Source organism: Bombus huntii, chromosome 3 (assembly GCF_024542735.1).
Source record: "Bombus huntii isolate Logan2020A chromosome 3, iyBomHunt1.1, whole genome shotgun sequence".
Lineage (NCBI taxonomy): Eukaryota > Metazoa > Arthropoda > Insecta > Hymenoptera > Apidae > Bombus > Bombus huntii.
The window spans coordinates 13,575,275-13,597,862 of record NC_066240.1 but is presented as its reverse complement, the minus strand read 5'-3'; the positions used below and the strand labels follow the sequence as shown (position 1 = coordinate 13,597,862).

The 22,588-nt window shown below is 38.3% G+C and overlaps 1 protein-coding gene and 1 long non-coding RNA gene across 4 annotated transcripts in view; one reads left to right on the top strand and one right to left on the bottom strand.

Annotated features, from left to right (window-relative positions):
- Positions 1-387: 387 nt before the first annotated feature.
- The window catches only part of LOC126863447 (uncharacterized), a 135,575-nt gene continuing 113,374 nt past the window's right edge, over positions 388-22,588 (top strand). The window contains exons 1-4 of one of the 3 annotated variants that reach the window (XM_050613622.1): positions 388-2,408; positions 2,981-3,093; positions 3,778-3,835; positions 16,551-16,640. In XM_050613622.1, the coding sequence (XP_050469579.1) occupies positions 2,264-2,408; positions 2,981-3,093; positions 3,778-3,835; positions 16,551-16,640 (406 nt within the window). In that variant the 5' untranslated portion in view covers positions 388-2,263. The remainder of the gene's footprint in view (positions 2,409-2,980; positions 3,094-3,777; positions 3,836-16,550; positions 16,641-22,588) is intronic. The other 2 variants (XM_050613623.1, XM_050613624.1) reach the window with 2 other exon arrangements.
- LOC126863547 (uncharacterized) lies at positions 12,238-22,353 on the bottom strand. The gene is made up of 3 exons (XR_007688912.1): positions 20,408-22,353; positions 16,743-19,353; positions 12,238-14,982 (listed from the first exon to the last, which is right to left on the bottom strand). It is a non-coding gene; the product is annotated as an uncharacterized LOC126863547 (long non-coding RNA).

The following is a 22,588-nucleotide window of genomic DNA, read 5'->3' as shown; positions in this document are numbered from 1 at the left end:
GCATCCCTTATATTGATCACGCGCTCTGTCAGTTCGTCTTCTCTTTTCTTCCCAAAGAGCTCTCCTATTCTATTGCTCTTGCGCGGGTACGTTTTTACACGTCCAGTATACAAGAACGGCCGTGTATAAATGAACTCATCGAACATTATCTGAAACGCAAGTTTTAACCTAAATTACATTTGTGATATCTCTCTTACATATTACTTATCACTTTTTACTATCTAGATATAAACTCGTATCAATAACTGTCTTTTTTAACAGAATTCAACATTAATAGCTCCTTATTTTTCATCAATTCTTTAGAATGAACAATTGAATTGCAAGACTCAATACATATATATAATTAAATAATCTCCCATTTATATAGTCCTATAAACAATATAAAAAATGTGTAAAAAATATACGTGTTTTGTTTGTATTTGAACACACATTTTTAAGAGTCGAATTGGTGGGGGAATCAATCCATACGTTATACTGCGAGCATTACCCTGTAATAGTGAATTTGATACAGTAAAATGTGCTTACGTCGCCGACACGGAGGTGCAGTTTAAATAAAAACGGGAAGAATCTTTTATGAAAATTGATAGAGTAAAAGATAAAATCGACGAATCGGTAGGGTAAGTCGAAGATGGTGGGGTTGCCGCCACGAGAATGACGACGGCGCCGTGGCGGCCGCTACTGCCGCCGCTTCGCGGCGAGGGATGGAGATCAGCGGACGACAAGCGATGTCAGGGCTGCTGCCGCCGTCGGTTAACACGCACAGGTTCACACCCATCCTCGACAATACACTTTAGAGCTTCGGTGTCGCGGGAAACTGATAGGACGATCTTCTTCAGGAGTCAGTTCCATAGTGTAGTGAATCGATGCGAATGGCTCGTGTCTCAGAATCTTTGGAAATAATCGAATAGAACGATAAGTGATGTGCTTCTGGAGCTGAATAGGGTGGCCGAATTTGTTTCTAATTCGCGAGATCGTACAGTCAAACCTAAAGAACAGAAGATACGCTAATCATTACAGCACGATAAAGATTTGCGAACGTTCATCGGGAATACAGGTTAATCGTTTCACGGTGAAATCCTCTTTTGATCCTGCCTGATCGAGATGTCGCAAGTATCCTCCGCCGAGGGAGGCATAGAATGAAGATGATGTAGACAACAAACGAGAGGCGAGAGGCAGAATCACGTAGAAACGACGACCTGTAAAGCAACAGTGCTCTCTTGTGTAATGAAATTCCATCGTAGGACGTGCATTTGATTGGGACCTACCGTCGACGAAAGTGAGGGGAAGTTAGCATGAGGATAGCCCGTGTTAGTCCGGTCTCGACTCCGAATCGAGGCTCCTTCGCGGTTCCCGAATGCCACCCGAACAGACCCATGCAGTTAAGGATGCGAGCAGTCAGGATGACCGAAGCAAGCAAGGAGTCGCGTTCAGTGAAAGCTTTAATCAATAAGCTAGGACTCGAGGGATTCTGAATTTGTTGATCGTTCGAGAAGCGAGTCTTCGTTGCAAGGATGTAGGGGGACCCATACTCGGGGCCCCAGTGAGGGTTTCCTCCAAGGACTCTTCCGAATCGCTCGTATTAACCAAAACTAAAACGAACGTTAAAAGAAGCTTCATTACGAATCCCTCGTACTCGTATTAAAATATATAAAGAGAAATATATAAAAAAGAACGATATTATTCCTCCTGTGATTTTTCGAGTTTGCAGCAGACCCTACCGAAAGTATATTAAGTACCAACGTACTTAATCAAGAGGAACGATCGGATAACGCTACGTGTTCGTTAGCAACGTTTTTTTAAGGAATATCCGCCGCTAGTTCTCTTGTCGTTTTAGTCATTTAATCGGTGTACGTAAATATAACAACCTTAGGTAATTGTTAGTGAAGTTGAAAGTTCCCGGGGCGGCTCGACAATTGCATCGGTTCGAATCAGCCGAGCGAAAACTGTGTCAAACCCGTCGTCGAAAAATTTTGGCTCCAGTCTTAAAACCTGAAAAACAGAGAAAAATAGAGAAGCAAAAAAAAAAAGGAAGAAATAGAATCGAAAGAGAGGAAGAAGGAAGATAGAATGCGTTTACGTCTAAGAAAACGTGGATGTTGTTAGTAGTATATGTAGATCGTGATATATCGATGGATATATAAAATGAGATGCGAAGATGCAAGAGGAAACGAAAAGAATGGGACGCGGTAACGACGTTAATATCGGCGAATCGTTTTTTCGGTGATGATAGGGCGGCTGCGCCTATCATCGACTTTAATCAAGCATGTCGCGTCAAGATTCGCCTGAAGCATCGTTTTCTCCTGGTAATGGAGTAGACCAGTGTCTATCGTTGAAGCCAGGAGAAATGATCGATCTAGGGGGATATATTATCATATTGATCAACGAGAATGACAAGATCAAACTGTACGGTGAGCATCGATGAGCAGCGTCATTAACAAACTTCTGCTGTTTATTTATCGTCATAAAGTTAAAAAACATTTTCTTTTTCTTTTATTTTCTTTTCCTTTTTTCTCTCTCTCTCTCTCTTCCTTTTTTAATTAGCACCAGCTACATGCAGTTTAATGAGCGTCAGCAAAGCTGCTTGTCAAGCACGTAGGCGTGAACTGTGAAACCCTTTCTCTCTTTTGTTTCTCGTGTCTTTTCCTCGAGGATGCTATCATGTGTAATCATTGACATACAAACGAATTGGCTAGTCCGTTCGTCCTGTATAGTCTGTATCTACTGTCTGTTCGTGTATCATCTTTTTCTACTTAGACTCGTTCTTTTATATCATACTTCTCTCTCTCTCTCTCTCTCTCTCTCTCTCTACTCGGATTCAAATTCTGATACATTATAGTTGTAGTATACACATATGCACTGTAACACATTATACACATATCCAATTCGTAAATGTTTGATGATTAGATTATTCTGATTCTTATTTCTTCGAGTACTTACTTATATTTTTTTAATAATGGGAATTGTTCCAAATGTATTGCAGGTTCTCCGGCCAACAACAGGGACACGTTGGAAGCGGTCGACGAAATTTTAGAAGTTAACGGTAGCAGGCTGGAAAATTCCAGTCAATCGGAAATCATTCAATACATATGTCAGGTATTTAACGTTCATTTATAAGATTCTTCGGATAATTTGTAGTAAAATGTAGGAAATACTCGAGAATACTGTATCTCTGCAGAGTTAGCGTATCATTAAACAATATGCACATTCACTGTTACTTTTCGTACCTTCCTTCCATTTTCTGAGTTAATTTTTTAAGCTTCTGGAGAGTACTTAATTTCCTATTATGAGAAAATAATATTCTGTAAAATCAGAATATAAGTGCAATGAAATAAATTATTGATACATGAATGTTGAAGATTTATAACCTATTTTCTTATCGAAATATGTATAATCTCTGTTTCTTACTGGGAAACAACGTTCTTTCTATTAATCGGATCTAGATTTTTCTCTTTAATCGAGGCATTAGATCGATTTGACGTTTCATTCGAAGTAGTACTTGTCAAGCAGTACTTTGCAAAAGTAAAAAATAAAAAGTTTTCTAGAAATTTTTCGAATATCCCTATGAATACTATATCTTATGTATTAATATCTATACTGTTTACTATTTGCCTTATTATACACTATATGTAAATTATGCCTAATATCTTTTACTACAAATATTAAAAATTACGTACTTGTCATAAGTTTTATAATTTTTCAAGTATGTTTCGATAGTTAAGGATACGTAAAGTAAGTATCAATTTGCTTATCGATTAATCGATCTATTTATTTCCCTAGTGCGTCAGCTCACGAACGATATGTCTGCGAGTGCGGAAGAAAAGAGGAAAGGACAAGGGTGAGTACGTTTTAAGAATATTTATTGTAATTTTAATTTGTGGGGATTTTAATAGGTAACAAAATTTATAAATAAAATATGAGGACGTTAAATGATTTTATCGTGTAATGATTGGATGACAGATTTTCATACATTTATAGGTTAAAGATGTAAAAATATACGGAACCCGTATAATATGTAAAGATACATAAAATATCCAAAGTAAATTACTTATTACGGTATTTAGTAAAACAAATATCTGTTTTTATTTGATTTATCTAGCCATGTTCAGAAAAATATTTGAATTTGAATATTTTGAACAGTGCGGTACCATAGAATCTATGGGGTAAATGTCGCAGATTATCGATCGACTATTTAGTACATCATGTCGTATTTCAATATTGCGATTATCGCAATTGTTTCAAAAGTTCGTTAGTCTTCTCGTGTCTGAAAGATGAAATGGTTCGCATCAAAGTGAGTTCTGTTCTTTTTGGAAAAATATATATTTTGTGAACATTTATCTACGGTAAGGATTATTTTATCTGTTTATTTTACTGCTGTATTAGATCAACGTAAACTTCAGTACTTTTATAAAGTAGAAATATCCATCATTATCAACGAAAGATGTAATCCTCTCCTCGCAAATCGTTTGACAGAAAAATTACTTATTATACATTTTAATAAATGGATTAACGAATAAAAGAATTTATAGATAAAAAATAAGGAGATTAAATGATTTTATTGTGAAATATCGAGACTGAATTTGGCCAGTACGATATCGTAGAATCTATGACGTAGAGTGTCAATCGATTGTTTAACGGCATCATATCGATTTTCGATACATATTGCGATTATCGGAATTGTTTCAAAAATTCGTTAGTCTTTTCGCCTCTCTGAAAGACGAATTGTGTCTTCTCGTCGAAGTGAATTCTGTTCCTTCTTGGAAAGATATATTTCTTCAGAACGTTCGTCCTCGGTAAGGAACATTTTGTCTATTTATTTTATTAATATCGTTGAATACTCCAACATTTTTATGCAAACATCAGATAATTAAAGAAGTTTGTAGCATGTTTGGTAGTCGATGCAACTATTATATCTTATATTTAATGGATGTGGGAAAAGTATAATCAAACAAAGCACTAGTTACGAAGTTTTCGTTTTTCAACAAGATAACAATATGAAGAATAGGCAAAAAGTAGCAAGAATCTTAATTTTTTAGATAAGTTCTTTAATTACGAGAAAGTGGATACTAATAGAAAATCTCATACGATAGATATCGGTAACGTTATCGACAACTTCGACAAGTTTCTTCGCGTTATCATCTCCTCCCTTCAATCCCTTCAAATCGTTTGCCAGAAACAATTTTCCAAGCCTAACCTCCCGTGAATATGAAAGATTCAAACCTCGGGCCTTACGTAAAATCGTCGGCCGATTTCGTGTTCCCTCGTGCGATTCCGGCGTTCGCCAGGTAAATGTTCAGGTCGCCGCCAGCGTGCAACGGAGACGAATAGAGGGGAGAAGAGAGACAGCGAGGAGAACTCGGCGAGAGGCACAAACAGTGCACACGAACGGAGGGAATCTAACCTTCGAATGTATCCGCTGTCACGTTCAGGTCCTCGCTAGTACGGAACCGTACATACGTGCCAGCGGTTCCGCGGTATTCCGCGCGCTCTTATCGTCCTCCTAACCTTTCATTTCTAGTTTCGCGTACACTTCGTCCCGTGATTTCGTTTAATTTCTCACGTTTGCGTGCTTAGACGTCGTGGCTTGTCCCGAACACCTACTATCTATCTACTTTTACCTCATCTTCGCGCGAATACGTTCGACTTTGTGTTTATTCGTTCGATGATTATCATTGGTGTCTCTGTGCACTCGTGTTCTCCCTCTCTGTTTTTGTGTATGTGCCTGTTGTGATTCTCGTTCCCGGTTCTCTTACCGGTGGAGGGAAATCGAGACAAAGAGGAGCCAGATGGCAGCTGGGTTTGTCCTCGAATCGTCCAGAATCTCGAGGATATTCGATTATCGAGTCCCGAAATCGCAGTAAGCTGGTTACCGTTAATCGTCGATCGCTCGTCGCTGGATCTGTCGATACGGAAGGTGATTGCTCCTCTCTTATACTCTTTTCTTTTCTTTTTTTCTTAACCATCCTTTTTTTCTTCCTCGAACCACGGTGACGTTGCTTTTTAAAGCCATCTTTCGCTCGTCCTCTCCGTTCGATTGTTGCGCAATCACGCTTTTATTCTTCGGCCGTTATATGGGCTCTATCTCCCGGACCCGAGCAGAAATGAGTTTTCATTTGATTGCTCGTTTCGATTCGTTCGCACGAGTTATGTGTCATCAGTTACGTGACACGTTAATACCGTTTTCTGTCGCGAAAACCGAGACTAAGAATCCGTCGCGGTTGCAGTTTCTGGGTTAGACAGCTAACTTACAGCGGCTCGCTAAACCATTCGATCGCTTACCTTACTGAATATCGGTTGATACATTTTGAAGTTTGCCGTTTTAGTTGCCACGAGACACGACTGTCATGATCGCAATGCTACGATTTTTAACTCGTCTCGTGCATATGTACGTGAATGGTTACGTTGTATGTAGTACATAGAACGTATCACATGTCGACGTATTAAAATGAATTGCCTATCATGTATACATTGTACGCAGTATACAAAACATTTTGGAATTTCATTATCTGTGATCGGACACGACTGTCACGATTATATCGGTCAAATCCCGAACCAATCTAAAACCTAAAACTCTACCTATGCATTCGACAACTACTCTTATGAATATACTACTTATGTACGTAATTGTATTTGCAGAAAGAAAGCTTTAAATTTATCTATTAGATCTATGTATACAAACGTATATACCAATGTGGCGCAAGGAGAGATACCTCAAATTGGATTAAATTTATCCATCAATCTACACGAGTATTGCGTTTGTCAGAAGAGAGTATAAATGATGTTAAATTTATTAAATATTTCATTCTAAAAAAATCTCATTATAACGCATTGTCCAAATATATTTGTTATTTTTTTTTTTTTTTTTTCTTTATAGAGAAACTTTTTACCCACACACATACACATATATACGAAGTTCGGTTGCATCGACAAATTTACAATCGTCAAATGGAGAGGCGGTATTTCCTTTGACGCGATAATTAAACCGAGTATCTTTAAAGCGAATAATATTTAATGGTGGAGCGAGTTTCGCAAAGGATCGAAAAGTGCGTCCATTAGCAAGCGCGGATGGCACCGGAGAGTGGATTTCGATGAAGCTTTTAATCGTCGGGCCTGAATTTCTGCAGGCTGGAAATCGATAACATAAACGGACAAGCGATCCGTGTCGCCGATGTTAACGCGCGTTTTCACAGGAAAAATCGCTAAGCGCTGCCGTAGCTGTAACGCGCGCTCGTTGCCAGCCCGATAAAAGTGCGCGCGCACGCGCTCCCGCGCTTCCTCGTATTTGCCTATCGCGAATAACGCGAATGTTTTGCCGACGAGAAGCAACAATCGGTCAGGGTGCAGCACGCGTGTCAGCATTGCCGTGCGTTTCAACCTTTTTTTCTCTTTTGCTGAACGGCTACCTCGGCTACTTTGTTCCAGCGTTTCCGCGAATTCCTCCGACGTTTCCTCCTTCTTTATTTTTTCCACGAGACTTTCACGCGAGCGGCTTTCCCGTTTCTCTTGCTTCTTCCATTTCTTACGTTCGTCAAATCATTTGACTGGGAAAATTCCAATTTTCAAACTCGTTTCAGCGTTACCTGCTAATCTTACCAGGTCCGGTCAAACGTTCGGTGTTAAAATTTCATTTAAAATTGTATATTTATCGTTACTTTTTCTGTTCGTCCAACTTCATGTAAGTTCTTACGTTATCCGATTAATCGGTTTCTCGACTTCTCCTGATATAAGAATTTGCATAAAGTTGGTTAAAGTTAAAAATTTGCAGAAATTTTGAAACCGCTCGTTTGACCAGGTCTGCTAAGCTTGGCGCTAATTGCGTGTAACGTGCAATCGAATGTAACACGCAAACGGTAGAAACTTGATGGGAAGAAGAGATGTTTAACTTTTTTGTTATCTGCGACCTTAAATATGCCTGTTTTACGCGTATCTTAAGTTTCCTCTTCTTTTACACTTTTAGAAATTTATCAGCCTCCTTTGAAAAGGCTGAAAAGGAAGAATACTCGAGTCTACATCACGATCTGCATAATATCTTGTTTCTTCTGTAGTTTGGTTTCTGTGCATTTAAACAATTCTGTACGGCGTTCGGGCGATCGATATTACGGTCAATATTTAGTGTCTCAACATTTGGTCGGCAATATACATACGCTGGAAAGCTAATGTCTTATTGACAAAAATATCTCGTAACTCGGGTACCACTACAGTGGCATTTCAACTCGTGTTTATTAGAGACTTTGTTTGCCTATGTTTGACGAGTACTGCATGTTCGTAAAGCTTTTGCCCGATTCTTTGCACACCCTGTATATCGATCGCCTACGTACATTGTAATGCCGAGAATGTTAAATATCGACGATGATGTTGATAGTCTGGAAATTAACGTAAAATTTCAATGTCTTTCCGTTAAAAGCAGAATGCAACAAACTAAAAGTGCGTTTTTCTGTACTTGGCGTGTTGTCCGTATCACGTACAAACTGAACGTTCGAAGGGCTAGGAAACAAAAAGTTTTCTCGTAATATTATTCGAACGACGCGACACGATGCCCATTTCAGTGGCTTTTTACGCGTGATGCAGAAGATAGCGCAATACTCAGCGTCTCGGATAACTTTACGATTTATTTACTTAAAGTTAGCGGATAAATGACAAACTTATCTAGGAAGAAAGCACCGAATTAATTTCTATACTCCTGACAGACGGCGTAAATCACGAGCGGCTAAACCGGTTTACTGGTTTGGTCGCCGATTGCAATACGGATCCATCTTAATACATTGTAGTTTCGCTGAAACGATGTACATTTAATAGAACATAAATTATGACCCACTTTTCCATGTAATTCCCGAGTGAAATGTTGCGAAATTCCATGACAGGAAAGTATATATATATACACTTTCTTGTTGTGTGTGTATATATATATATATATATATATATATATATATATATATATATATATATATATATATATATATATATATATATATATATATATAGACAGATAGATAGAAAAATAGATAGATAGATAGAGAAGAGAGAGAGAGAGAGAGAGAGAGAGAGAGAGAGAGAGAGAGAGAGAGAGAGAGAGAGAGACTCAACGTAAGAAGCGGCGTTCTAGCGAAAGATCGTGCCATCCTCGGGGCATAGTGAGATAAAAAGTGTCCCATCCCTTCGGTACTTACGTATAAGTACGTCTATGCATATATGCACAGTGGGGTGTTTCTCGTGCTTTACATTTCTGTAAATATAAAAATATTAGAACAACTCGGAACAGAGTTAGCGATTTCGGCCTGTCGCAGGTATAGCTAATGCATATTCAACGCGACGGACGGTAAAAGAATACTTATCGTTACAATTTGGCCCGTAAGTACGAGTTCGTAACTCATTTGGAGCGGCTGTAAATGGAAATAAAATTTCCGTGCAATTATCCCGGCGATTTTCAGTTTGTACGATTAACACGCGCGCTAAAAAGACACGGTACTGCGAATAATACCGCTAAACAACAGAGTATCGTCGTCATATAAACGCCAGTACTTGTTCGTAATAGTCACGTTACGTTCGGTCGTAACTTGAAATCAAATTTCCGTGCAACCGCAGTCTTCTTCCGCTTTAAAGCCCCCACACTCGAGAATTGACGATTGTCAATGGGAATGCGCGTCCGGTACGCGTCGACTTTCCCCGAGTTTCTTCCTCTTTTTTGCCAGCGTGTGATCGATACGACGGAAGCAGGGCATACGTGGCAGTAGGAAATCATTGAGAAACGATTAATATAGCGTAGGTAAGAGAGGGTATAGCGAATTCGAGGGTACGTCATTCGTTGGTAGTGTGTTTGGCCTGGGGCGAGTAGTTGCGTAGAAAACAGGGAAGAGTTGCACGCATCGCGAGCACGGGACAATTACTGCATAGCGTTGCGAACGGTCGGCAGAGAGGAAGTAGAAAAAGAGCCGATAGTACCGGTGGAGGAACACAGCTGTGTTGTGTATACACTGGCGCTCATAACCGTTACGACACCTCCTCGTTTCATATGAAATGTGGCGAGTTTAGATTTTAAATGTTCACGATGGTTATCGGCTGACATATTCGTTGTTCTTCTGGTTTCGATCGTGTTTTTGATACTACCGACTTTGTTCCGGCGTTTCGCGAACGTTCCAGTTCACCAGTTCAGGCGCGGATCGGGTTCAGATATAACCATAAATGGTTTCAAATGATAATAATCATAATAACAGCAGGTTTTGGTCGAAAGTTTTGTGAACGTATTCCAATTCACATTCTTTCGGTGCAGACTAGGTTAGGTCTAACCCGAAACAGTTTCAAAGAACTATAGCGCTAATACGTTTCGGTGGCAAGTTTTGTAAACATCCCGGTTCAGTTTTGCGTAGAAGATCAGGTTCGATTGTAATCCGAGACGGTTTCAAATAACAATGATTATAGCGCGTTTCTCTCCAAAGTTTCGTGAACGTTGCAGTTCACTTTTTCGGTACTAGATCAGATTCGGTTCTAACTGTGAAACAGTTTGAAATAATTGTAGCAAGAATAATAGATTCTGGTCTGAAGTTTCAGCAACATGAAACGCTTCGCTTCTTCGTGTTAGATGTGAAACTGTATCAATCATTTTCAATCGTATCAAACACTTTCCACAAGTTGTCTAATACTTATGAACGGGGCTGTACATGTGCGATACACGCATGTGTAGGTGTGTTACGTACGGCCGTGACGGAGAAGGGTAAGAGAGAAAAAAATAGATCGGCGGAAAATATTTATGCCTGTCGTGCGCATCGGCCTAGCTCGTTTGATTATCAGGTCATCCCCGTAAGTGATACGAATTTTCCCCAGTATTTTTAGAAAACTAGGCACCGCAGCTTTCTTTCGCCGGCTTATGGGACGCGGTTAAAGATGGCATTTCTTCTTTTAACGCCGGACGTACGCTCGTGCATGCCGTCGGTCGATTCTTCCGATTTCACGTTTACGCTACAAAATTTCCTCTTTTAATGTGCGTTCTGGCTGAATCTGCGAACCGCGAAGTTTCTTCTGGAAAGTTTTTAGCGCTGACTATATAAATATTAAGTTAGCATATATTTTGAAATATGTATATATCGATCACTCTTCTTTGCTTCATTAGAGATGTCCTTCTATATAGGGTGGCAGGATTGTAAGATATTTTGGCTATCGCGAAAGGAGTTTGCGACTGAAGAAAGACTAGAAAACACAAGCGTAGAACTACACACTGTGGATGCTTAATTATATAAATGTTAAGAATGTATAAATTAAGATTATACACGTGTTAGAGTTATAGTTTGAGACATATATATTCAATTTATATTCTCTTCTTATTTTATTGCAAATGCCCTTTTAAATGCAGAGAAAATATTATTATTTGACTATTGTAAAAGCAGCTCGGGCGTTGAGAAAGTTTAAGAAATAAAAAAAAAAAAAAAGAATACTTTACCGATTGACCGATTAATTACTGCAACGTACTCGATTTTCACGTTACGCATTACCGAATTCTGCTGTATTTGCAAAGTTCAATAACTTCGTATACCTGGAAAGCGGAGAGCTAAAGGTAATAAATAATTAGAGTATTATATTAGGTAATAAATAATTAACGTATAAATAGATAAATCACGTACCTATATTACGCGTTAGTACGATAATTAACATTCCCATGACGCCAATATCGTCTCATCGATCGTCATAGCATTAATTGAAGTCATAGTAAAAACTTGGAAAGTTTCTAGCGGCCGAAAGATTTACGAACTTCGCGCGACAAGATAGCTAACAGGGTCGAAGGTCGAGTCGATGTTGTACGAAGTTCTCCGGTGAATTACGGCCGTTCTCCTAAGTGCTCCGTACATATTAGCGCGGTGCAATTTAGGCTACGCGCTTTCCGGTGCTAATGGTTCGATCTTATAGCGGTGTGAATCGAATTTGGCCCCGTAACAGAGTGGAAAGTGGCCGCCGTTAATCGAATTTACTTTCACGCCGTGAGGAAGAGGAACGTCGCGTTCCACACTGCAGCGGAGGAAACGGAACGATTCCAGGAATTTCACGTAACCGCGTGAAAGACCGAGCCGCACGTTCCGCGCGGACTAGTAAGCGTTCTGCTTAATAAAACCGCGTACCGTTCTATATTTCAAACGGGCAATTTCTAGTGAAACGCGTTCCTAGGGAATTCTTTTCTCTTAGCAAAATCCGCCTATAGTTAATGCCCTATTTCTAGCCCGTTTGCTTGGGGGTAGGTCAGAGGCATTCGAGAGAAGCAAGCCGGGGATATTTGCGCGAGATTTTTGTATTTTTCCGAGTATACAGTAGCTCGCCAAAGTATTCCAAACATTTACTATAGAATACTTTCGTGCATGTATTGTACACGTTATATAAAACATTTTAACGAGATAGGGCTGGCTATGGTTGTAACGGTAAAATTTGAAACTGACTCGAAAATGCATATACATGTTGCAAAAGAATTTATTGGAAGCATACTCTTGTCAGAGATCATCGCAATATTTGGACGGCCAATTATTCATTTAGTATACGTTCTATACAAAACATTTTGAAGTTGCATTGGCGTTGTAACGAGATAGTATAATGGCGTGAATGTAATGGCAAACTTTGAAACCGATTCGAAAATGCATATGGCAGTTGCAAAAAAATTTATTGGAAATATATTCTCGTCAGAGATCATCGTAATATCTGAACGATCAATTATTCGTCTATTGTACGGGTTATATAAAACATTTTGAAATTGTATTGTGTTGTTATATCTATATTTGGAGGTAGGATCGCGTTAGTTATTACTTTATTATTCGGATGATAAACACCACACTTCTCGGAGCCGAAAGACCTCTATGGCACACACTTAGAAGGGACACGAACGAACGAACGAAAAGGAAGCCTTAAACTATCGATCTGGTCTATCGACCGTGTCTAGTAATATCTTCTAGTTACTCCCTTTTGTAACTAGCCGTCAGCATATAGATGGCGAGCGAGAACTCGCGTTGTCATTTTCAACATATTGGCGTTGTAACGAGATGGGACTGGTGTGATGGTAATGGCAAACTTTGAAACCGATTCGAAAATGCATATAGAAGTAGCAAAAGAATTTATTGGAAGTATATTGTTGCCAGAGAACATCGTAATATCTGAACGATCAATTATTCGTCTATTGTACAGGTTATGTAAAACATTTTGAAATTGTATTGGTTTTGTAACGGGATGGTACTGGGGCGATGGTAATGGCAAACTTTGAAACCGATTCGAAAATGCATATAGAAGTTGCAAAAGAATTTATTGGAAGTATATTGTTGTCAGAGATCATCGTAATATCTGAACGATCAATTATTCATTTATTATACAAGCTATACAAAACATTTTGAGGTTGCATTGGCGTTGTAACGAGATGGGATCGACGTGATTATAATGATAAAATTGAATACCCATCTGATCATGGATATATTCTATGTATTACACAAAATGTATTAGAATCTATTGATGCATTAAAATGAATTGTGTATCGTGTGTATATATCGTACGCGGTATACAAAACATTTGGGAATTTTGGCGTTGCAATGAGACAAGATTGCCATGATTATAATGGTTAAATTTGACAGAAATTGTAATAGTAGTTGGAGGATATTTATTGAAAGTATACCAAAGCCAAAGATCATCGCAGTATTTAAACAGTCAATTATTCATCTGTTGTACACGTTACGTAAAACATTCCAAAATTTCATCGGCTTTCTAACCAGACACCGAGTGCTATGATCGTAATGGTTGAATTTGGAACCAATTGAAAAATACACGCAGTCAGTGGCAGTAGTCTGCATCTATCGAAGCTTCTATATCTCTTATACTTTCTAAAATGACGCAATGTATTATTAACGCGTTCTTAAAAGGAATCCACGAAATTAAGATATATTTGTCTCGCAAAAATATTGGGCTAAAGTTACATTGGAAATTGCAAGGCCTTTCGAGTTTCGGTGAACGTCGAGCTTCAACATTCTCAAACGCTTGCGTCTTTCCTTATCCCAAGAATAAAAGGTCGTAGTAAATATTTTTCTTTGTCGCGTAGATTGTCATGCTAATCACTGTCGTTTACTACGATCCATCAAGTTTCTCAGAATGGCTAAAATAATATCGATTTCACGGACTGGAAAGATACGAACGACTCGGGTAACCATACGATACTTTGCAGAAATTAAGTAAATTTGCGAATTACGGTTTAGTATATTTCAATTCGTTGCGACTCCCAAGGCAAAGTGTATAAAATTCGCGTGGCTTAGAGAGACTTTCGTAAAATCTATTGCTCAAGACATCGAGCCACGTAAGCAGAAGTCCGAGGGTCGTCACGATGCTGACACACGCGCGTATCTCGCGTGAATGCAGCAGATGCTGTACGGTACACGAGAATGGCAAGGCTTCGATTATGGTCGATTCATATACCGTGCTTGACGCACGGTTAGGCGAAAACCAGTTTTCTAACTGTATACGCGATCCCATAGTCGTGGTATATGTGTGTGTGTGTATAGCGTTTACAATCAAATACCACAAATCACTCATTGCATGACAATCTCGTAAGCATTCGCGTGACACCCACATTACGCGTTAGTTATTTTCTCACATAATGTTACGATATCGATATCGTTGCGATATTAATGGGGCGTACCATGGCTTTTCTTTAGATCGCGGATTTCTGTGTATTTATGCGCAATTCGAAGCCGCAGGATGTATATGATATGAATATTTTGTATTTGATAGAATACGAGGATTGTAGGAGAAAAATGTAAAATTCTTCATTATCGCATTTTATTATCGACGAAGGGTACAAAAGTAACGAATTCCTTCGTTTATCGATCGTTTCGAATTTCTGTAGCTCGAATTCTTCTCTAGTAGAATTACAGAATTGCCAGATGATCCGTTACAATTTATATGTAAGGAACACAAAATTAACGAACTCTTTCCATCATTTTTGCTTCATATTTCCTTTCCTTGGATTTTCGAATCGCCCTGTAATTACATTTCCATAGAATCGGCGAAGAAATCAACGTTTACTTTTAATCCGCTTTCTCGCCAACTACTAGCCTTTTCCATCTAAAATTTTTCTATACCTCAAATTAGCGAAGGACCTAACTACTAAAATTACTAATACCTATGATATCTAAAATGCTAATATCCATAGCATCTAAAATATTAATATTTATCTATTTATTTGAAACATTAATATTCTAGATATTACAGATACAAAGTATTAATATTAATAGTTGCAATATCTACAAGACTAATATTTATCTATTTATTTGAAACATTAATATTCTAGATATTACAGATACAAAGTAGTAATATCAACAGCTACAATATCTACAATACTAATATTTATCTATTTATTTGAAACATTAATATTCTAGATATTACAGATACAAAGTATTAATATTACAGCTACAATACCTAAAATATTAATAGCTGTAAATATCTACAATATCTACAAGACTAATATTTATCTATATATTTGAAACATTAATATTCTAGATATTACAGACACAAAGTATTAATATCAACAGCTGCAATATCTACAATACTAATATTTATCTATTTATTTGAAACATTAATATTCTAGATATTACAGATGCAAAGTATTAATATTACAGCTACAATACCTAAAATATTAATAGCTGTAAAGTACCAATACCTACAATATCTACAAGACTAATATTTATCTATTTATTTGAAACATTAATATTCTAGATATTACAGATGCAAAGTATTAATATTACAGCTACAATACCTAAAATATTAATAGCTGTAAAGTACCAATACCTACAATATCTACAAGACTAATATTTATCTATTTATTTGAAACATTAATATTCTAGATATTACAGATACAAAGTATTAATATTAATAGCTGCAATCTCTAAAGCAATAGTAATACCTGTAATATCTAATACCAATCTATTAGCGAAGGATACCGGTGAACTGTTTCGATCATCGTAGCTACGATTAGAACGTGCTCGTCACGGCACCGTTTTGCTCGACCCGAATTCGACGAAATCGGCATCGACGCACGTTCGAGCGTGACTGCACGTAATTTTCCGCGAGATTTACTTTAGAGAGCCTTCATCGTGGGAGAAAATGTTAATCGTTTCAGTCGTTAAGCAGGTTACTCTCGTCGTGTTATCTGCATTTTCTAATCTCCTCTAACGGGCAGGAGTTTTCAAAGTCCACAGCGAACTTGTGTGACTCGTCCCTTCGTGGCTGGACTTGCGGCTCTCTTCCAACAATTTCTCCTGAGAATTTCGCGTTTGCCTCGTTTCCACGATGCTTTGTCAAACATGGCGAGCGCGACATGGCAAAGGTCGCGTGTTATTTGACCCAGATTTAGCGAATTTTTTGATTATGCCAGCTCAAGCGTACGGAGACGTAGCGTTGAACAGCGTGCAAACGATCTCTGCTGAAAATTACGCGTTTATTTCGTTCCGTTCGTTTGTTTCGCGTTAACCTTTTAAAGCCTGTTATTACTAGAAAATTTCTGCTGTCCTGGCTGGCGTTTCGGTTTAATACGTTCGTTTTTGTTTCAGATACGAGTGACGCGAAACAGACGCGGTTAATCGTTTCATTATCGTTGGACCGCGGATTCTTACTCATCTACGATACTAATGCGTATTACGGTATTGTTACAACGTACAGATTTAAAAATGCAAAGATGCATAGAATACACGCAATGTACAGCATCGTGTAAATGTACAGTAAAATATTCCAAAGTGCAATACCTGTCATAAGTTTTACTGGGCAAAACCAATTACGTAGGTTCCATCTCTCTTAGCTGTTATCATAAAAATAGGAAATTGCGTAACAATCCGCGCTGCAATTATCCGTTCACAGCTGAACATTACCGCAATGATATTAGGTACTGTACTATTACTGAAATGTTTTGCCGCCATTCGCTATTACGATTATTAAACGAAGTATAAAATTATTTATTATTGTTGAAAATGACAACGCGAGTCCTCGCTCGCCATCTATATGCTGACGGCTAGTTACAAAAAAAAGTAACTAGGAGATATTACTAGACACGGTCGATAGACCAGATCGATAGTTTAAGACTTCCTTTTCGTTCGTTCGTTCGTGTCCCTTCCAAGTGTGTGCCATAGAGGTTTTTCGACTCCGAGAAGCGTGGTGTTTATCATCCGAATAATAAAGTAACAACTAACGCGATCCTACCTCTAAATATAGATATAACAACAATTATGTTCGCGATGATCGGGAACGAAGGACCCATGGGAAAAGGAGGGAATATCGAGTTTCAGTAATTCTTAGAAGACGAAAATTAATCTTTCTTATCTTCATTCTATGCCGTAACGTGGCGACTTCGTATCTTCTCATATATCAAAATAGAACATGCAACGCGTTAAGCTTGAAAAAAAAAAAAAAAAAGGAAGAACGAAAAATATTCATTTTTCGTTGTACACTACAATTTCTTGTAACCATCGTAACACTCGGAAATTGATTGAATGATTTTTGAAAATCGCAAGAACGCAGGAGCGTACCAAAAATGAACCTTGAGCCACCTTGAACTAACGTAGCATTTCTATTCGATGAGAATATTAGAAAAACAAAATTCATGCAATTATGAAATTTCATTTACTCGATAGTCTGTAAGAGCCGGGGGAATAACTTTCCATCGTTTCAAATTCCTCGTTGATCGACGATAATGAAAGGATCGTTAACTGGATTTTCCAAGAAAACGATCTTTATCAGCAACGTTTCGAAAGTTGTTTTCACGATGCGCCTCTACCGTGGTGTTTGCCAACTGTTCGTCGCCTGTTTGCCATTTATTTGCATGTTCGCGAACATGTTCGTGAAACGTAGTTCTCTGAGGCAAAGTTCCTGCAAACACGGTGACACACATAGACAAGCGTAGGTGCTTGCTTCAAAGCTTCGCCTGAGACTATTGTTGATGTTCGTCAAATGATAAATTATAGTTCAAACACACGCTCGAGTTACCTCGTTCGACGTGTCTTGCAATGCTTAATGAATTACCGCTAATAAGAACACGTAATTGAACGAAGAAATAGTTCAACTTTTTCACGCTCCATACACCGAGTATTATTTCTAATAAATCTGTTCTTGATCTTTCGTAATCTTAACACTAGAACCACCGAAGCTATTTCAACCAAAAGCAGTGAAAATGACTGGTCTTTAAAAAATAATAATAAAGTAATAATAATAAAATAATAAAATAATAATAATAAAGTAATAATAGAATATTTTTATATTTATTGATTTATTACATTCTCACAGAAGCAATTCTATGTTATGCAGTACATTTTTAGTGTTATTAACGATTATCCCTAAAATGATCCCTAAACGAGGGTTGCCACATTTATAAAATTGTAGAACCAGTCGTTTTCACCGCTGTGGTATTTCTAGCGTCAGCATCAAGCGATCTAGCGATCGATCCGCAATTTTCCCGATAACTGATATCGTCATATCGAACGATACGCAGTACAAATATAAAAAACGTGTGGCAAGTTGTACAAAACGAGGAAACCAATTAATTGGGTTCGATAAACGGATTGCAGGACCCTTTTACACTTTGACAAGTACCCGCCATTTTGACTGGTATTGGTATAAGTAGTCTTGATACAAAATTATTTTCAGTTTGAATACGTAAAAGACAAAATAAAATTCATTATATTATTCTTTTAGTTATCGCTGCGAAAGTCATTGTGAAAATAAAAAATATAACACGAAGTAGGAATTTTAAAATAAAATTGTAGAACCAGTCGATTTGACCGGTGTGGTAATTCTAGTGTTAAATATAATTTTATTCCTTTTCTTTTATATTTCAACCAACGAATTTCTACCATGTAGATTGAAAAATAAGCCTTGATCGATACTTTTGTACGCGATTATTTCTTCGTTATTTCGTTGTCTAGAATCTACCGTATAACCCTTTGATATTAAAAATCTGCTCTATATGTTTGATTGTTCCGAGGTATTCAGAACGTTGCGTTTGTCAGCAAACGGGTCCATTATGTTCGTAATCTAAGGCGACACGGAGCAGCTTAGTTTATCGTGGTGAAAGAAGAGCGTATGTATACGTATTCCAATGTCGGATAATCCGGGAAGAAGAATCGACGAAGCTCGATGGAAAAATCTATTATCCTTTTCTATGCGGCAGAAGGCAATCAAGTTGAGTAGCTGAAGATCGCAGTCGCATGCTCACGATACAGAAGCTCGTGGAGTTAACGCGCGAATTTATCCGCTCGGTGCACACGAACCCTCGTCCCAAGGCCGATGCATTCGCCAAGAAAATTCGCCACAGTTGCTCCCCAGCTTCGTTGAACGTGTAGCGATGGGATCAAGTTCAACGCGTGCCTATAAATCCGAATCAAATGCAGTGGCGATGGTTAACTTCATTTCGAATAAAATTTGTTCGTTCCGAGTTTCGAATTTCAGGTAAACTGAGTTTGCAAATTTGTCAAGTATACTGCAACTTGGCTGATTTAGGTTTACGAGTAAACGGTCAGCAGCTGGCAATTCTACGCGCCACAATTTTCCGTTAAGTTAAAAATTCTACGGTAAAATTTATTTTCATTTTCGAGAAAATGAAGTTTGAACGTATTCAAAGGTCAAAAATAGTACGCGCGTACGCTGGATTTTTCAAATTTCAAACATCAGCCTAGTCTTGCGAAAACATTTCATTTTACGTTTGTCGCTTCTCTTTGGACGTATGGTAACTTGCCGTCGCTCATTTACCGTTGTCCAATCTGCAGTTAGTCACGCTCAAGTACAGTTGATAAATTTTCAAACTGGAGAACTAAACCCCCAACGAAAGAATCTTCCTGTATTTATTTTTTCGTATATCATCTCGCGTGCCTGTTATTCGACCGCACCCTGTTTAATGCTTTTCGTTCATTGTATTGGGTTGACAACTAAGTGATTGCGTATTTTGCCGTTAGGTGGACAAAAATCACTTAGTTACCAACCCACAAAATCATCGGCCTTGTCAAGCTGTTTTCCAACATCGGAATAAACGTACTCGCGAGTTTCGAAAATCAACTAACAGGTACCTCGATTTTAGAATAAATCGGTGACATAAATATTATACATTCTATTTGTATGTTTACGAGACAGAGTGATCGATTGTTATCAGCGTAGAAGCAGGTTATGCACGAAAATTACAATAAAACAGTTGGATTTCAATGACAAAAAAAAGAAACGATTTAGTCGAACTTATTCGACCAGAATTCCATGGTTATTTGCGACTAACTTCTCCACTTCTCAAAATATTCACAGACGGTTCGATTCTATCGCGTTTAACCGAAGAATCTACTGGAAAGTAGCGTTTCTTTTTCTCGAAATACGCATAGAAAGTTGGAATTTAGTCGGTTGATCTTCGAACTTAGTTGCGACGTATTGGATAACTTACTTGAGCTCATCGCTACCGCGGTGTGTCTCCTTCACTTTTCGAGTGAAGTTGGCGCCGGGCCAAAACGTGCTCGAACGCCGGTCCACGATTCGGAGAAAGTGCAACTTCTCTTCTCGCCTCGTGTCTCGTCGAGACTATTTTTCAAGGGCGAGTCGCGCCATCTATGCGGCTACTGATAATACATACGTATACACGTATACACTTGCAACTGTTCTCCAGAATTTTTCTGAAATGTATCTACCTGCTATTAAGTCGCGTGTTCGCTAGCAACGTTGATGCAAGATATTCATAAACAGATGGCGACTATTCTAGGATTCTCTGGTTTTCGCTTTATACATTGACTGAAACTTTGATAGCGAAATTTCACGGGATATTGAAGTTCCTCGGCGGATAAATTTATGCAGCTTTCGCAGCGTTAAAACTCTTCCAAGGCTGTATTTTACGATAGCAAATGTTCCATTTTATCGATTAACAGAAATGATGGAATAGTAATGGTTCGAGTAGCATCGGTATAGGAAAGAAAGTTTTTTTGTAAAATTTCACGTTTCTGCGAATTTCACGAACGATATCTACGAGAAAATTTGGCAAATGGCATTTATGGGAATTTAGAAATATCGAGTCTCCCGAGACTGATGTTTGGGGCTAGCAGCGGGAAATTTATTTTATCAATTAGCGATAATAATATTAGGTTGTCCGAAAAGTGTCTTTCTTTTACAGACCCGTCTTTGACAACAACGCATCTTTATACAAACATGAAACCTAACCTGTCGAACGTTGTAATCTTTATCTTGATAGAACAAAATGGATCGTACGAAAGAAACTTTTCGGACGACCTAATAGAATGATAATAGGTCAAATATTAGTATCAACATAAGAAAAGCAGCTTTTTAAATAAATGTTTTCATAAAATTACGAATAACATCGCTTCTCGGCCTTATGGCTAACGTCAAAGCGTAGCATCTGTACTTAACACTTTACCGACCGATAGCTTATTAATTGGTTTTTATCGCCGACGCTCACCGACCGATAGTCTATTAATCTTTCTCATTATTTAAGCAGTAATTTGTTATTTAGTACTAAAATACCTTGCTCAGTCGCATCAATTGCCTTGCTTTGTAAGCTCCTATTGTTTTATACCAATTTGAAAAACTTGCCGTTCGCAATGAACGAAAAGAATGGTATTGCAGAATTTAAACCAAAACCAGGGAGGATCTGCGCCTGAGATGCCGGTAGGACGTGCGCATGGTGTTGAATCGCTAGCGGTCGGTAAATCGTTAAGATTGACTTTTATGCACACTGCACAACGTCGAGTCTTCGAAGATTGATTGTTCCGGATATCGTGACAGATCTTCTACTTTATCGATCAAATGGCACGATAAAAGCGTCTGTATAGTAACGAGTAAACGACTCTGACAAAACTGCTGTTCTTTCCACGATTTCATGGTGTATTTACGACGTTGACAGTGGTATGCACGGCTTTGTCTCTAGACGCTCGAATGATGACATCGTTTTTTGTTCTACATGAACGCGCCTGCAAATCTTCACGTGTAAATTGCACGTGGATTCCATGTGTGCAGGAACGTCCGCCTTGTTGGAAGGCACTCGTTTCTGAAAATAACGAGCTCATCTGCCCGCCGCAAATTAAATAGCAGATTTTACGCTAGAATTGCCTATTTACGATAAGTACGTAGATATTCAATATACAGGGTGGTTGGTAACTCGTGGTACAAGCGGAAAGGGGGTGATTCTACGCGAAAAAAGAAGTCGAAAATATAGAATAAAAATTTTTTTTTTTTAATTTTTCCATCGAGACAACGATCTACAGTGAGATCCGTTATAACGAGACGCGGTAAAGTGCACGCGTACCGAGACAAAATTCAAAGTCGATTTTCTCGAAAACAAAGCCTCGAACGAAAAATTTGTATTCTACATTTTCGACTTCTTTTTACGCGTAGAATCACCCCTTTCCCGCTGGTACCGCCAGTTACCAACCACTCTGTATAATTGAAGGTAGAAGTGTGCACATAACCTTACTATTATACAGGGTGGTAGTAACTGGTGGTACACGCGGAAAAAAGAAGTCGAAAATATAGAATACAATTTTTTTTTTAATTTTTCTATCGAGACAACGATCTACAGTGAGATCCGTTATAACGAGACGCGGTAAAGTGCACGCGTACC